This window comes from Hirsutella rhossiliensis (assembly GCF_020360975.1).
Source record: "Hirsutella rhossiliensis strain HR02 chromosome Unknown scaffold00004, whole genome shotgun sequence".
Lineage (NCBI taxonomy): Eukaryota > Fungi > Ascomycota > Sordariomycetes > Hypocreales > Ophiocordycipitaceae > Hirsutella > Hirsutella rhossiliensis.
This window is the reverse complement of record NW_025408670.1, coordinates 2,069,469-2,083,575: the sequence shown is the minus strand read 5'-3', so window position 1 is coordinate 2,083,575 and position 14,107 is coordinate 2,069,469. Positions and strand designations below refer to the sequence as shown.

At 54.9% G+C, this 14,107-nt stretch overlaps 7 protein-coding genes across 7 annotated transcripts; 4 read left to right on the top strand and 3 right to left on the bottom strand.

Annotated features, from left to right (window-relative positions):
* Positions 1-1,378: 1,378 nt before the first annotated feature.
* HRG_04425 (uncharacterized protein) lies at positions 1,379-2,857 on the top strand (the record flags this gene model as incomplete). Its single annotated transcript, XM_044862896.1, has 6 exons — positions 1,379-1,580; positions 1,643-1,699; positions 1,754-1,818; positions 1,870-2,261; positions 2,322-2,417; positions 2,473-2,857. The coding sequence occupies 6 exons, from the start codon at positions 1,379-1,381 to the stop codon at positions 2,855-2,857; spliced, it is 1,197 nt and encodes a 398-aa protein (XP_044721510.1).
* Positions 2,858-3,380: 523 nt separating this feature from the next.
* Positions 3,381-4,056, top strand: HRG_04424 (ubiquitin-conjugating enzyme domain-containing protein; the record flags this gene model as incomplete). Its single annotated transcript, XM_044862895.1, has 4 exons — positions 3,381-3,433; positions 3,514-3,602; positions 3,667-3,798; positions 3,881-4,056. The coding sequence occupies 4 exons, from the start codon at positions 3,381-3,383 to the stop codon at positions 4,054-4,056; spliced, it is 450 nt and encodes a 149-aa protein (XP_044721509.1).
* Positions 4,057-4,651: 595 nt separating this feature from the next.
* HRG_04423 (NAC domain-containing protein) lies at positions 4,652-6,674 on the bottom strand (the record flags this gene model as incomplete). Its single annotated transcript, XM_044862894.1, has 6 exons — positions 4,652-4,681; positions 4,735-4,821; positions 4,875-5,270; positions 5,970-6,255; positions 6,317-6,375; positions 6,435-6,674. 6 exons carry the CDS (start codon positions 6,672-6,674, stop codon positions 4,652-4,654), a joined length of 1,098 nt encoding a protein of 365 aa, XP_044721508.1.
* Positions 6,675-7,319: 645 nt separating this feature from the next.
* On the bottom strand, positions 7,320-7,819 carry HRG_04422 (ribosomal protein l14 domain-containing protein; the record flags this gene model as incomplete). The annotated part of the gene is made up of 2 exons (XM_044862893.1): positions 7,320-7,634; positions 7,691-7,819. 2 exons carry the CDS (start codon positions 7,817-7,819, stop codon positions 7,320-7,322), a joined length of 444 nt encoding a protein of 147 aa, XP_044721507.1.
* Positions 7,820-8,693: 874 nt separating this feature from the next.
* On the bottom strand, positions 8,694-9,208 carry HRG_04421 (uncharacterized protein; the record flags this gene model as incomplete). Its single annotated transcript, XM_044862892.1, has 4 exons — positions 8,694-8,792; positions 8,854-8,916; positions 8,968-9,008; positions 9,073-9,208. 4 exons carry the CDS (start codon positions 9,206-9,208, stop codon positions 8,694-8,696), a joined length of 339 nt encoding a protein of 112 aa, XP_044721506.1.
* Positions 9,209-10,650: 1,442 nt separating this feature from the next.
* On the top strand, positions 10,651-12,071 carry HRG_04420 (fatty acid desaturase domain-containing protein; the record flags this gene model as incomplete). The annotated part of the gene is made up of 2 exons (XM_044862891.1): positions 10,651-11,676; positions 11,733-12,071. 2 exons carry the CDS (start codon positions 10,651-10,653, stop codon positions 12,069-12,071), a joined length of 1,365 nt encoding a protein of 454 aa, XP_044721505.1.
* Positions 12,072-12,741: 670 nt separating this feature from the next.
* On the top strand, positions 12,742-13,273 carry HRG_04419 (uncharacterized protein; the record flags this gene model as incomplete). Its single annotated transcript, XM_044862890.1, has 3 exons — positions 12,742-12,753; positions 12,812-13,138; positions 13,193-13,273. The coding sequence occupies 3 exons, from the start codon at positions 12,742-12,744 to the stop codon at positions 13,271-13,273; spliced, it is 420 nt and encodes a 139-aa protein (XP_044721504.1).
* Positions 13,274-14,107: the final 834 nt, after the last annotated feature.

Here is a 14,107-nt window from a genome sequence, read left to right as displayed (position 1 = left end):
GGGATAAAATACCATCAGGTTCCCCTCGAGGCATTTTACTGTTTGCCACCCTGGAGCCAGATGAAGTCTATACGTGTCTCAGAAACCACAGGATGGATAGGCTCTCTCCGCTGTGCCTCGATCAAAGAAAGGATACTGTTAGCAGGATAAAGACTTACAAACTATACCAATAACACCTCCACTGGGGGTGCCCCTATTTTGCTGGTGGTCAAGTGGTATTTGCTATGTTTGACAGATACAAGCAGTCATCTTGACGACTACTTGTCTCCCCCTAGCCATTTCTGATCAGCATGGCTCGACAAGTGCTGTTATATCTCTCCTGATTCCTTTTCGCAATGGAAAGCTTGGTTGAAAAAAACCTGACTCGTACAAGACACGCTGGCATCCGTTCGAACTTCATCGATGGACAACTCGAGGACATCGATATTCAGCATTTTCTGACGCAAGATATGACGGTACATGTCTGATATGGGATGTCCAACCGAGCGGCACGGTTGGGCCGTTGTAAGGCGGAGAGGCTCGGGGGGCTTTTTGCGACGAATTGCCTGGTGTGTCGTACAGAGTTCTTCTAATCTCCGATCGTCGAGTTGTGGCTATGACGATACATATATGGACAAATAGCTTCTCCTTCAGTATGTGCTCAATGTGGTCTTATAACTTGCCAGTCGTACAGGCTTTTTTCCATAACTTCTATTATAACTCTTTTGATAAACTCTCCAGGACTTGAGTCGACGAAGAATGGCCAACGCACGTTGTGTCATTGCTTACGAGGCAGCACTACTTCATGGTGCATTCGCAGGATGACCAGATCTCAGCGGCACAGCCACTCTTCCAACGAAATGTTACGTTCAACCACATAAGCGGAGCTGCCCGTTGGAGTACAGCTCGTTGCAGGAAAACAAGAGGGTGGAGGGGCCTTGAGGCACAGTTCCATCGGCTGGCCCCCAAAACACTCCATGTTAATTCAAGATGAGCATCAGAGACGACAAGTATGTATGAATTTGGCGGCTGAGGGGCCTCATGAATTTGCAGCAGAACAGTCAACTGCATCGAACTCGGCGTCTTCCTTGCGCCGTTTCAACTGGTAGTCGGCTCAGGGTCTGATCAGATAATATGTAGTACGCATCTCACCTATCCATCGGCAGACACCCACTCGGAGCGATTTTCCATGGCTCACTCAGCAGTTGGGGGCCTACAGACGCTACCACCCCCTTTCCAAAGCCCTCTTTCCTCCCTCTCTTTCTCCAGGACTGACCCGACGGCCTTCTCGAATCTGCACTCTTCACTCACGGCATCAGCGGATACACACGTCGCATCACCACTCTTCTGCCTCAACGCCGACCGGGGCTGCTGAGCTCGCGCGGTCGCCAACGCTCATATGGCTTATCTATTTCCTCCGGGGACGGACCTTTGCCAAATCCCAACTGCTATCCCTCCCGACGGCCAATTGGTCAACTTTACCAATCCGCCGTCGCTGAGAACCTTGACCATTGTACTGGGCGTCACCTTGACCACATGGGCTACTGTATTCACTCTGGGAAGACTGTATGCAAACATCCGAAAGCTGAATATCAGCGATGGTACGTCTTGTCGGGCAACAGAACGGGGCAGAGGTGAGCAATTCGCTAACATGAAGCCCCAGGCTTCGCTTTGGTGGCTCTCCTTTTCGGCATCGCTCACGCCGTGGTCATAATGATCCGTAAGACAAGAACTACCCGACAGTTGATCTGGAGACAGGCACTGATGCTTCCAGTCTCTCGACATTTCCGCCACCAGTGGAACGTACCGCTTTGCACGTTTAACGGAGACTTTGCACATGTGAGCAGCTTCCGAGTGGAAAGGAGAGCTCGGTACTAATGGCAAGACAAGACTTCGTACGTGGCGACAGTCTTGAACGGTCTGGGGTTGTTGTTTGCCAAGACGGCCACATTGCTGCTCTTCAACCAGCTCTTCACCGTCTCGACTCGAATGCGACTAGCGATCCGAATCGGCCTCGCTGCCAACCTTGTCACCCACATAGTGTGCATCGCGCTCATGATCCGCTACGCAACGCCACAGAGCGGCCAAAGTTGGGACGACTTGATGGTCGCGGCCATCAAGAACCCCAACGTATTTGCTCTTTACTTGGTCATAGCCCAGGGGGCAGTGGGTGTGCTGATGGACATATACATCTTCGTCCTGCCATTGCCCGTCGTTTTCAGGCTCAAGCTGTCTACGAAAAGACGGATACAGGTCATAGCTGTCTTCTTCACGGCCGTTCTGTGCGCATAAGCAGACCTTGGTTCATGTGCTTGATCTGAAAGGCTGACTTTCTGGCGCAGGGGAGTAGTCGGCAGCATCATGACTCTCGTGTACAGAACCCGAACCCTCCGGGAAGGTGACAAAATGTGGGAAGCGGGTGCTATCATGAACTGCAAGTTGAGTACTCCTGGGCGCACATGAGGGGCGGAGACCTGACGCGAGCCTTGGCAGCCTCGTCGAGATGAACGTGGCCATCATCATCGCCTCAGCACCAGGCTTCGCCACATTCATGCGCCGGCACGTTTTGGAGACGAAGCTGGTCAGGATGTTGCGCTCGACGCTTGGTGGAAGCGGTGCCGGCAGCTCGAGCGTGTCGAGCTCTGCCGAAAAGCGAGACCCGAACCAGCCGCGAACAGGGCGAGAAGACGGCGCACGAAGGCCTGGCCTGAACGACCGCTACTACAAGCTCAGCGATACCTGGTTTCTCAAGTCCGGGGCATCGGTGACCGAGGTCCAGGCAGGCCCGTCGCCGGCGGAGCACGACGCCAACGACATCAGGGTGACCAGCACGGTAGATGTCGACAGGCGGTTGAAGGTGGCCCCGAGCCCCGTTTAGGCCCAAGGCAAGGGCTCGATGTTTGTAGAGGAGTCGAGGTCAAGAACCGCTGGAGGGAGGCGAGGCTTGGACAAGCGGGCAGGCAGTTGGTTCATGCCACAGCCAGGCAATGTACAGTACAGTAATGACTTGTCCCATAAACGTCGACAAGGTGGTTGAGGAAAAGGAAGCTACAAGTACCTTTGCCGCAAAAGAATGGTGGTGCGTGACTCGAGACGCAGACCCCGCCAAGGTGCTCGCGAGCCCCTCCCTCAACCATGGATTCCAGCTGCTTGATTGGCCAGCGGGTCCCGTGGCATCCATGTTTGCTCCTCCCCTACCGCCGCCCCGCCTTGTCCATTCCATCTTCTTACAACCTCTTTGGGCCCGCGTCGCACATGGCCATCTTGCTGTACATACATTTACATCCTCGACCCCACTGGCCACCCGTCGGAGCAAAGACGAAATCCTGCCTCGCCTTTCTCTCCTTCAGGTCCACCGCTTCCCTCGCCCACCGAGCTCGACCTCGCGGCCTGTAGCCAGAATGGCGCTCCCAAAGCGGATAATCAAGGAGACGGAGCGTCTGATGGCCGAGCCGTATGTTTCTCCTTGCTGCTCCGCCCTCTTCTCCAAGCCGCGGCGAGATCCTCATGATAACACGGCATCGGTGGCGGCAGCGTGCCCGGCATCAGCGCCGTCCCGCATGAGGACAACCTTCGTTACTTCGACGTCAAGATCCACGGTCCCTCTCAATCACCCTACGAAGGTCTGTCCGCGAACCTCTGTTGCTACTGCGCGCCGTGAAACGAGGGGTCGCTGAACAAGGGCAGGCGGTGTCTTCAAGCTGGAGCTTTTCCTGCCCGACGACTACCCCATGACGCCCCCCAAGATCCGCTTCCTGACCAAGATCTACCACCCCAACGTTGACAGACTCGGTCGCATTTGTCTCGATGTTCTCAAGAGTACGTCGTCCTGCTTTGTTTTCGCCTACACAACAGCCTCGGGCCATGACAAAGTGAGAGAATGCTAACATGCCACCGATAGACAACTGGTCCCCCGCCCTGCAAATCCGAACCATCCTGCTCTCGATCCAGGCGTTGCTTGGTGCCCCGAACCCGGACGATCCCCTTGCGGCCGACGTAGCTAAGAGCTGGAAAGAGGATCCGCAAAAAGCCATTCTTACTGCCACGCAGTGGACCAGACAGTACGCACAGCCCTGAGTGGCAACGTCCCAAAGAAAAAAAAGGCGAAGCAAAGAGATATGAAGCACGCCTCCTCCACACACGGGGCAATGAGTGTGAGCATTGCTGGAGGAGTTTGACAGCTTGATGTTGGCTTGTTTGCTTGTTTGCTTGTTTGCTTGTTTTGTTTGCTGTCCTGTTTTCCCTTGCCTTTGGAGAAGCGTAGACTCCCCGCGGGGTGCATGAACCTGCGGCTGCTTTCCCCTTGTCGGTACTAGACGAAACGTTTATTCTTGGCAGTTGGGCGCAGGAATATCATTTGGACAAACTGGAGTGATAGAAGAACTACTTTTGTTTCACTGTGTCGAATCAGTCGTCGAGATGGCATGTCGAGCTGCGCTCTCCACGAGGCCTGAATTGTACATGGCAAATGTAAAGGACCGCCACGCTCCGCAGAACCAGATCGCAGTTTGTAATCGGGCACACGCTTGAGCTCTCCTCCAAGACTGCGAAGGCTTCACAGGGTCTAGAATGGTTCGGGAGAGCAGAGACCGAAATCTGCCGCCCCGAGTTCTCGGTATCTACAATGCTAGAGTACACCTGGGGAATTCGGGGAATGATGGGCAAAACTCCATTACACGACAGCGAGGTCGCCAAACTTCTCCTGCATGGAGCGTTAGATACTTCGCTCGAGCAAAGGGAGTCGTCACAACGTACCTTATATCCCGGCACCATCCATCGGCCCTTGGAAATGAGCTGCGTGGTCTTTTCGTCGATTGACTTTTCGGCGGCAGCGACCTCGTCCTGTAACGTCTTTCAGCATCGCCTCGAACCTTCTCCCACGGAGCTGTACGTACCACAGTGAGGTCCTCGAAAGGCCGAGCCTCCTCAATGTTCTTCAGAGTGGCGGCCAAGTCCTTGAGCTCGAGGTCGACGGCCTGCTTGGTCGCCTCTGCATTCTTGACGGCTTCGGCCTCGAAGGCATCAATGGCCTTCAATTGGCGGTTGACGTCGTAGGTGACGGGCTTGAAGGCCTTGAAGCGCTTCTCGATCTCGTCGACGACGGCCTGGTTCTTGAGCGTGGACCGGTAGTGGGCAAAGTCGACCGTCGTGGGCTGCTCCGACAGCAGCTGGATCTTGCGGCGGGCGTCCTCGTTGCGCTTCTTGAAGGCCTGCAGCGAGGCGACGGTCTGGCCGCGCAGGCCCAGCGAGCTGGTGACCTTGGTCCAGTCGAGCTTGAGAGCTGCGCTTCGCTGTTGCGTTGTGGAAAATTAGCTCCTGGTTCAGAGGGCCGGGGGGTGGGAGGGGGCAGCGAGATGCGGCCTGGAGGCGAGCCATTGCCTCCCAGGAATTCACGTCGTCGGCGGTCCAGTTGCGCGCAAGTGACGTACCGTAGCCATGGTGATGATGTGTCGAGGTCTCGTAGAGCGGAGAGGGATGTCGTTGCGGATGATGGTTGACTTTGCCGGACCCGACCGACGAGGGAAGCGCCCAGCATGGGGAACGTCACGTGACCTTTCACGAGATGGCGAGCCATCACACCTGTCAGACAAGCACATTCCAGGAACCATGCGAAGTAAAACATTTGTCGAATTAAAGCTTTCAAATAGCCGGCGTGTTCTAAAGCCATGCGCGAAATCTGAGTCAAGGAAGATTTTCTTCCAATAGATATCCTCGACTACGATCAAAACGGTTGTATGATGTACGGAGACTTGACCATGGCCAACTCTCCCACGATGGACTCATAGTACCGCCACAGACATCCTCGTTCAATTAATGCAATATCTTGCCGTTGATCCGCAGTCCGTAACAGACAGTTTCTAGGGCCAGGAACCGCTCTTGTATATTAATACAAAGCCACTCGCACGCTTCCTGTGCAAAATCTGTGGGGGTAAATTCAGCCAAGCTCGATGCGCCTGTTTTTAGATACTCAGAGCCATGATTGAGTTGACGATGTCGTTGTCGTTCTCCTTCAATGCCTTGACGGCCTTTTTACGGCTGACGTTGGCCTGGGTCATGACCAGCTCAATGTCCTTGTCCTCGAGCCCTTCGGCGTCGACTTCCTCGCCGTCGTCGTCGTCGTCGTCCTTCTTAGCCTCGGTAGCCTCGACAGCCTTGCTGGACTCGCCGTGGTTGTGGCCGGCGTGGTCACCCTCGGCACCGGCGGCGGCAAGCTGTTGGGCAGCAGCCTGTTGGGCGGTAGCGTTTACATCCTCGATCTTGGCCTCGCCAAAGACACTAGAATCGTCTCGTAAGTATATGCAAGACTTTGAACCGAGGTCGAATGGATGGGACGAACATGTAAGTGTTGCTGTTGGGAGACTTGTAGACCTCTGGCTGGTTGATGACGAAGAGAACCTGTTCAAGACACCCTGTCAGACCTGCCTCGGAAAGCGCCTCCACAGGTGCATGCATACGTTCTTCGGTCGGCGGAGAGTGACTCTCGTGATGCCGGGGACTCGGGTGAGGTGTAGCTTCTCCAGAGCCTTTCGGGCCTTCTTCTCGTTGCGAGAGTGGATCACAGCGGTAGAGCCAGCTGGCAGGTTGCCATCGCCGGCCTCCTCAGCATCGGACTCGTCGCTGCTGTCCTCCTGCTCCTCGACGGTAGGCTTCTGGTGCTCGTCGTCCGGGAGCTCCTCGACTCTGGGGTTCGCCATTTTGGGTGCTGTCCGAGACGCGGCCGTTAGCTTGCTGGCTTGCTCGTCCGACGGGGGGTTAACAATTCGACGAGCGCGCGTGCGCTCAGCCGGCTCCTCACTGAAGGGCGGATTCAGTTCGACGTGGCACTTTTGCACTTACAGATGTGTTGAGCCCGGGTCGTCTGTTTCTTGGCTGGGAAGTTGAAGCACTGCACGTCGCCTGTTTGTGCTGCAAGATAGCTTAGCAGCACGACGAAAATCTAGGGTTTGGTGGGAGTTGGCGGCTAAGCCAAATTAGGTAATCAGGATTTTGGCTGGCTGGCGCCTCGATGAGAAGGAGCCGCAGAGCACAACTGAAGCCGACAGCCTCGGAGAGCACGGGGTCACGCTTTACGAATCGAAGGTGCACATGATACAGTCAATCAAGGCATCTACGCCCGTGATTGCCTTAAACTTGTTTAGATTTGTGAATTCCCGCGTTTGACGCCGCTCATCTTGACGATGAAATGTCACATACAGCCCTTCCAGAACGGGAGGAAAAAAAGAGTGCAGTAGTCTCTGCTGGCACTGCAATGCGTTTTCCTGTCCGGGTCCATGCTTCTCGTGCCAATTCCAGCCCCCAGGCCTTCCACCCGCCCCTTGACTCCAGAGTGATCAATCCATTTATGCCGAGGCCTTGATCTTGGCCAGGGCCTTGCGCTCCTCGAACCGTCGCTGCTTCTTGAGTCGCATGACCTTGAAGCGGTCAAAGTCCGTCAGGTTCTTCCGTCGCTTGATTTGATCCCGCTTCTTGGCCCAGTTGCTCTGCTTCCACTTGGTGTCGATCTCGGACTTTTCCCAAAGCTTCTTGACGGTGCCGTTCCGCGAGCCGCGGAGCAGTCCCTCGACGACGAACTGGGAGAGGAGGCACTTGGCCAGGGGAACGGATTGCCGGGGAACGGCCAGCTGGGGGTCTGCGGAGGGGCCATCGACGAGGACCTGTGATTCATGGTTTAATGCTCCGTCCGACATTGGTCTCGTGTTCAGTAACATACTCGCTTGTGGTCGATAATCTCCACGATGGTAGCCAGACCACCAGCAAAGGGGTGGTCGCCGTTGATGACGACGACGCGGCCGACCTCGACGAGGCGCCAGTTGGATCCCTCAATCACTGCTTCGCCCATTGTGACGGTGATCTGCCCTGTTGCCCTTGTCAGTTACGTTGATCTGAGCGGCGCAAGGTCTTGCTCGTGAGGGTCCGTCGCGAGTCGCAAGGGGTGCGTACCGATAGTCGAAGTCGAGTTGTCGCTCCGGAGTTGGGTGTTGTCTGCAAGTGTTGTCACCGTGAATCGCCTTAGACTTTTTGATCGCTCGGCTAGAGTGTGCGGCCAGAAATTCGGCCTGTGCCCTAAGCAAAAACCCCGGACTTTCTATTTTGCCGCTGCCGGGCTTTTCATGCGCATGCCAAGGCCACGATAGCGCACGGGCCAATCGGCTCGCTTTTTTTATTCCTGAATAAATATCCGCGCGCCAGTTTTTCTTGCTCGTTCAAACTCTTCCTCTCAACCGCGTGCGCCCGCAGATGTGGGAGACAAATCCGAATACTGGACAATCGCGATCAGGGTAAGTCATTTCACGGTTCTCCCGTCTCTCCGCATCCCACGCTTTCATGATGAGGTAATTTGCGATTGATCTCATCCGATGACTCTCTTTCGCCGGAGCAGTTAAATCGAGTGAATATATGATATTCAATTTCTTACATATCCTGACCTTTGCATGCGAATGCAATGTGACTTCCCAGCACTCTACAATCTGCTTGGTTGGCATATTCTAACCATGGTTGATACAGATATCGATGCGCTCATAGGCGCTGGCTACTACGGTGTGCGGCGGCGCCAGCAGCGAATTTTCCACTAGAGATTTGAGTCTATAAATGTCGCCTTTTAGAGGTGACGGGTGCGCTCAATAAGAAGATGTTCCACGAATCGTCCCACGAAGTCTTGCAAGTGTTGACACTGCACAACGTCGACTTGCCTCCTGAAGGCCACAATTCAACTATTAGGCCTTGCCCTTTCGCCTCAGTTCCTCTTCTTCTTGGGCTTGTATCTCGGCATCGATCTTGGCGCCCTTGGAAGGCTCGTTACCGTGTGCCTTGGCCTGCGTAGATATTAGCGTTTGGGTCTGACGCGTCTTTCGGGGCATGTAGCCGACCACGTACCGGTAGTGTCGGGTCCTTTTTCAGCATGGCAGTCTCCTTGTCATCGCCCAAGTCTTTCTTGCGCTGCGGTGTGGGTCAGTCCGGCGTCGCTACAAGGACGCTGCTGGCTCTCACCTCCTCTGCCGCCAGGCGGTTGGCAATGGACCGTTCGTCCTCTGGTGTGTATGGTAAATGTCCATGTCAAGTGCTGACCCCGTGGCGGTGGGCCGAATCACTCACTGGCGTCGTTGCCCAAGTGCGAGTTTTGCTTCCCCTCCTCGTACCGCTCGGCAGTGCCCATCTCCGACTGCTTGACGTTACGCTGGTCGCCGGCTTCATACACACCCCGGTTGCCGACGCTCGAGTTTCCAGACATGGTGAGATGGAGCTGAGTTAATGACGCTTTGTGGTGAACTGGCTTGTAGATGGCTTTTTTGTTTGTTTGACAGTCTTCCGGCTGGTGCGAGAGCTTGAAGAGCTATTTGTAGTTCACGTCCTCTGGACCATGACGGAGCGACTGCTCCACCACCTTACTTCATACCTTACGTCATTGCTTGTCCGGCCTAGTGTCGTAGAGCATACGTCATAGAGTCTGCGGTGCAGACGAGCTACGTCCATTTCTTCGTGTTTTAATGTGAGGCCTATGAAGCCAAATAAGGGTGTGTTTTTGGTGGCAGAATATCGAGAACGTGCGCACATTTTCACACTTTTTGGGCGGCGGTGCACAACCCAGGTGTGGATGATGTGTCAACTGGGCAAAGCTCCCAAGGTCAGCCTCAACTGCCCTTTACCCATGCTAGAATATTTGCCATTGGAAATCTAACGACGAATCCTCAGCACACCTCTCTTTGCCTTCCCGCTGCACGTTGCCACTGATAAGTGCAGAGGCCGTTGCTGTTATCCACTCTGGGTCTGTCAATTACCCTGTACCTAATTTCACAGGTATTTGACAAAGGCGGCATTTGATGTAATAATCAACCCGAGGTTTCCGGGCCGTGGGCATGAGGCAACAGCAAGTGACAAGCAACTTCTTCTGCTGATGGGTTTTTTTTATTAAAAAAGAAGGACATAAGGAGATAAAGGTAGCGGGATGAGGTGGCTCTTTGGCGCCCTTTGGCCTCGTCCAAGCGGGTGCATCTACGGATACGAATGCGAAGGATTCAGAAGCGTCTTACTCCGTGACAACAAGGCACAAAGTACGTACAGTACATACATATAGCAAGTACCTGGGTATCTGTAAAAGAAAGGGGCATATGAACAAACGTGGCTAGAATGAAACGGGCTCACGCCGTGCATCCGTGGCTGTAACCGTGGGAGTGCGGTTCTAGACCACTTGGAGAGATCTTGCTTTTTACTGTTGTCCAAGTGTCAACACGATCGTTGACGATGCGTTCCAGCGCCTTCGGCCGGCTGCTTCCAAGGCAATCAAGCGGGACCTGTGCTCAATCTGGCATATCATCCACGGACCCAGACCCCTATTCTGGGCGACGGGAAGCTGGAGCGAAATGACCCCATCTTCTCTTGGTGGGGCGCCTGCACTCTCAGGCGGCTAGAGGGGGGCTTAGGGGGGCTCGAGGGGCAATAATGGGGGCCGCAGGTACTGTAACCGTGCCAAAGATTGGCCCCTGTGTGGTCTGACAATTGGGGGTTTTTCTTGTGTGGTTACCAAGTCGGCCACCTCCACAAAAGGGCTGGGCGCCGCCGTGTTGACGATTTGATGCTGCCCATTACATGAGAGATGCAAGTCCCGTGTAAAGCTCACCTCTGTCCAACACATCGAGCTTGCTGCTAGCTCTATCCGGGTGTCTCGTCGTCGCCATGGAGAAGCAAATCGTCCTGGACGCGGCCCTGACCCGGGCGGACCAGGTTGTCCTGAGAAACCTCGCCAGAGACATTGAAGCTTCCAACGGCGCCCATGTCACCGACGACTCGACGGATCGAGACTCCGGCATCGGCTCAGAGGAAACCTCTACCGACGGTGACGGGCCTCTAGACGGCCATGACGCCGGCAAGTCGAGCAAGACGGCCCAAGAGGTGGCCAGGCTCAAAGCCTTGAGAAACCCCGGGAGCGGCGAATTCGAGCCAACCGTGCTCCTGTCAGTCGACGACTGCTCCCAGCGTGTCTCGCCAGCGGTCAACAAGCATCTCCTCCAGCCGTACGTCCGGCTGGCCCAGAAGGTGGCCCGGCATCAGACCGACGTTGTCATGATCACGCACCTCATCATGTACTTTTCAACCTTGGTCCCGAGCGCCATTCTTCTTTACCGGCGCTTCAGCCTCATTCACGGAATTCTTCATTCCGCCATGCAGATCTACTACCTTGGATCGTACACGCTGATGATGCACCAGCACATACATCAGCGAGGCATCTTGGCCAAACAGTTTGCTGCTTTTGACAAGCTGTTTCCCTACATCCTCGACCCGCTCATGGGCCACACTTGGAACTCGTATTACTACCATCACGTCAAGCATCACCACGTGGAAAACAACGGCCCGGACGACCTGTCTTCGACGTTGCGGTTCCAGCGCGACAGCGTTGCAGATTTCCTCTGCTACGTCGGGCGATTCTTCTTCCTCGTCTGGATCGAACTGCCGCTTTACTTCCTCCGCAAGAACCGCCTGAGCATGGCGATGCAAGCGGCCGGATGTGAATCCCTCACCTATGTCTTCTACTGTGCCATGGCGATACTGTTTGGCGGCAAAGCAACCTTCTTCGTCTACCTTTTCCCCTTGTTGCTGATGCGGACGGGCCTCATGATTGGCAACTGGGGCCAGCACGCTTTCGTGGATGCCGATGAGCCCGACTCTGACTTTCGCTCGAGCGTCACGCTGATCGACGTCGCGGTAAGTGGATCAACGAGTTGGATGGCTGCCGAGATGTTCTGACTGAAGCATCATAGAGCAACCGATTTTGCTTTAACGACGGCTACCATACCTCGCATCACCTCAATCCACTCCGCCACTGGCGCGACCATCCCATCTCTTTTCTCGAACAGAAGCAGACGTACGCAAGGGAGGGCGCCATTGTGTTCCACAACATTGATTTCCTCATGGTGTCTTTCCGCTTGCTCTGCAAAGACTACCACCACCTCGCAAAGTGCATGGTGCCCATGGGAAGCCAGATTGACCTCACCATGGAGGGGAGAGTTGACTTACTGAAGAAACTGACGAGGAAGTTTAGCGAAGAGGAGATTCTGGAAAAGTTTCGGCATAGAACGGAGACGAAGAGAAATGCATGAGCGAAGCCTGGGGATGAGCTGCGAGGCGGAGACTCGGGAATGCGAGTGTACATTCTAATTCAGAATTGCAGCATGTTTCACGGCCTTGAACTCTGTGTGGCAGTTGCAGCATGATGGAGACGACGAGATATCCTGTGCGGTACTCGGGAGAGCGCAATGGGCTGACGGATTAACTGCGCGCCGCATCTCACGGGTTTGATGGCGTCGCTGATTCTACATGGAGCGAGGGAGGACTTAGCATTGTCAGTGCACGGAGCGCGGTGCCTCATACCGCGCGATTGGACCTAACTAGCGTCAGGTCCGTCAAGTAATCGATGGCATTGCAACGTGTAGCCGCGTTTTGTTTGGATTGGCTTGACAAGATTGTGCGATGATGAGGCTCTAACGGGCCGTTGGTGGCGAGACTGGGTCGGGCCGTGGTGACGAGTCAGCTTGCAATGTGATAAAAGTACTTGTACCGCTAGTCGCCGCCTTTCTTCCTGCGGGAAACAAGTTCTCAGTACTCATCTGCGGCTCATGCCTAGGTACCTCAAGATGGTACAGAGCAGAAGCTATCAGGATAAGATAAGTCGCCATATACGTAATGTCTTCCAAGCAAGGACCTCATCCGAACTCTAGAGCTTGACCTCCCTTGCATTTGACTCACGACACGCCCGCACCCACCTCCGAAATGTTCCGCTTCGTCAGTCAAACGGGTTGTCCTGCGTCAAGTTTGGGTGGCCACTAATTCCTGAACACAGCGCAAAACGCTCGACACCGTCACCGTCTTTCACAAGGCCAGCTCGCCTGCCTCGACCCGCGTCGCCAACCTGCTCAAGCAGCTGTCGGCGAACGCCCAGTCAGGGGCCACCATTGACCAGGCCAGCGATCACGACAGCCAGAGCAAGGGGACGCGGGACCCGTTTGAGCTCAACATCACCGAGGACCCGCCCACGGTCGACCAAGTCCAAACGATTCTCGAATATGTCGGCGCCGGCGGCGTTCCGCGCATCATCAACGGCGCCCGCGACAACAAGGATGCGCTGGACAAGTTCAAAAAGAACAAGGATAGCTTTTTGCGACCCGTGGTATGTGCGGGAGCACCCTCGGCTGTTGTATGCTTGAACTGACACGGACCGCAGACGGTAGACTGGAACAATGGTAAGGCCATTGCTGGGGACAACGAGTCCGAGATCCTCAGGCTTCTGAAAGCCCAGAAGTGATGGGTTACTTTGGTCTCGCGCCTGCGCACCAAAAACTGTTCATTCAATCCCCCTTTGTACCTATACCCCTAAACTCTCCCATCGACGAACAAGTCCAGCCCTAGACGGGTGGAATACAACTACCCATCTTGCACGAGCCATACCTCTGTGTGCCCGTTGCCCCGTGCCTTTGCACCTTTTATTGATTTGAGTGTGCTACCGCTACGTGATCCCTTAATTTGTTCCTTTCTTCCAGTCTACTTGTTTGTTCCGGCAACTCCGAGTTCTGCCCACTTTGAACCAGTGTCCAAACGTGAGAGGCGTCCCTAAGCTGAGGGGAGCACAATCGACGGGTTGGCTCTGTACATGGGCGGCGTTGTTTGATGATTGCCCGGGTCTCAAAATGGCAGAGCAAGCTTTGACCTGACCGGGCCTCACTCAATGCCTGCAGCGTTTGCTTGCTTGCGGTGGGACTCAAGTTACAGCCTGTTCACATCCCGTTCACCCAGCTGCAACTACGTCACTCCTGTTCCGTTGCCCAGCAGCCCCGAGGTCATTTGATGTGAACGGCACCCCTTGTGCCCTGCCTCGCTTGTTCGACAGCTGTTTGCCACCCACGGCCACCAATAAACTCCGCAACAGGGCAATGAGCCCTGTCAAACACCCTGCTCAGCCGTTTCTACAAGTTTCCACTAAGTGCACTCGAAAACTCTTCATCACCCTTTCTTCCATCCTCTCCCACACCTTCAACTCTCCCTCCCGTCACTCTTGACCTTCTCACACTCTGCATAGCCCCCCCCTCTAATTCTTCTTCGACTCTTCGCGCTCTTGCAGACGGATCATCGCGAGCCGCCT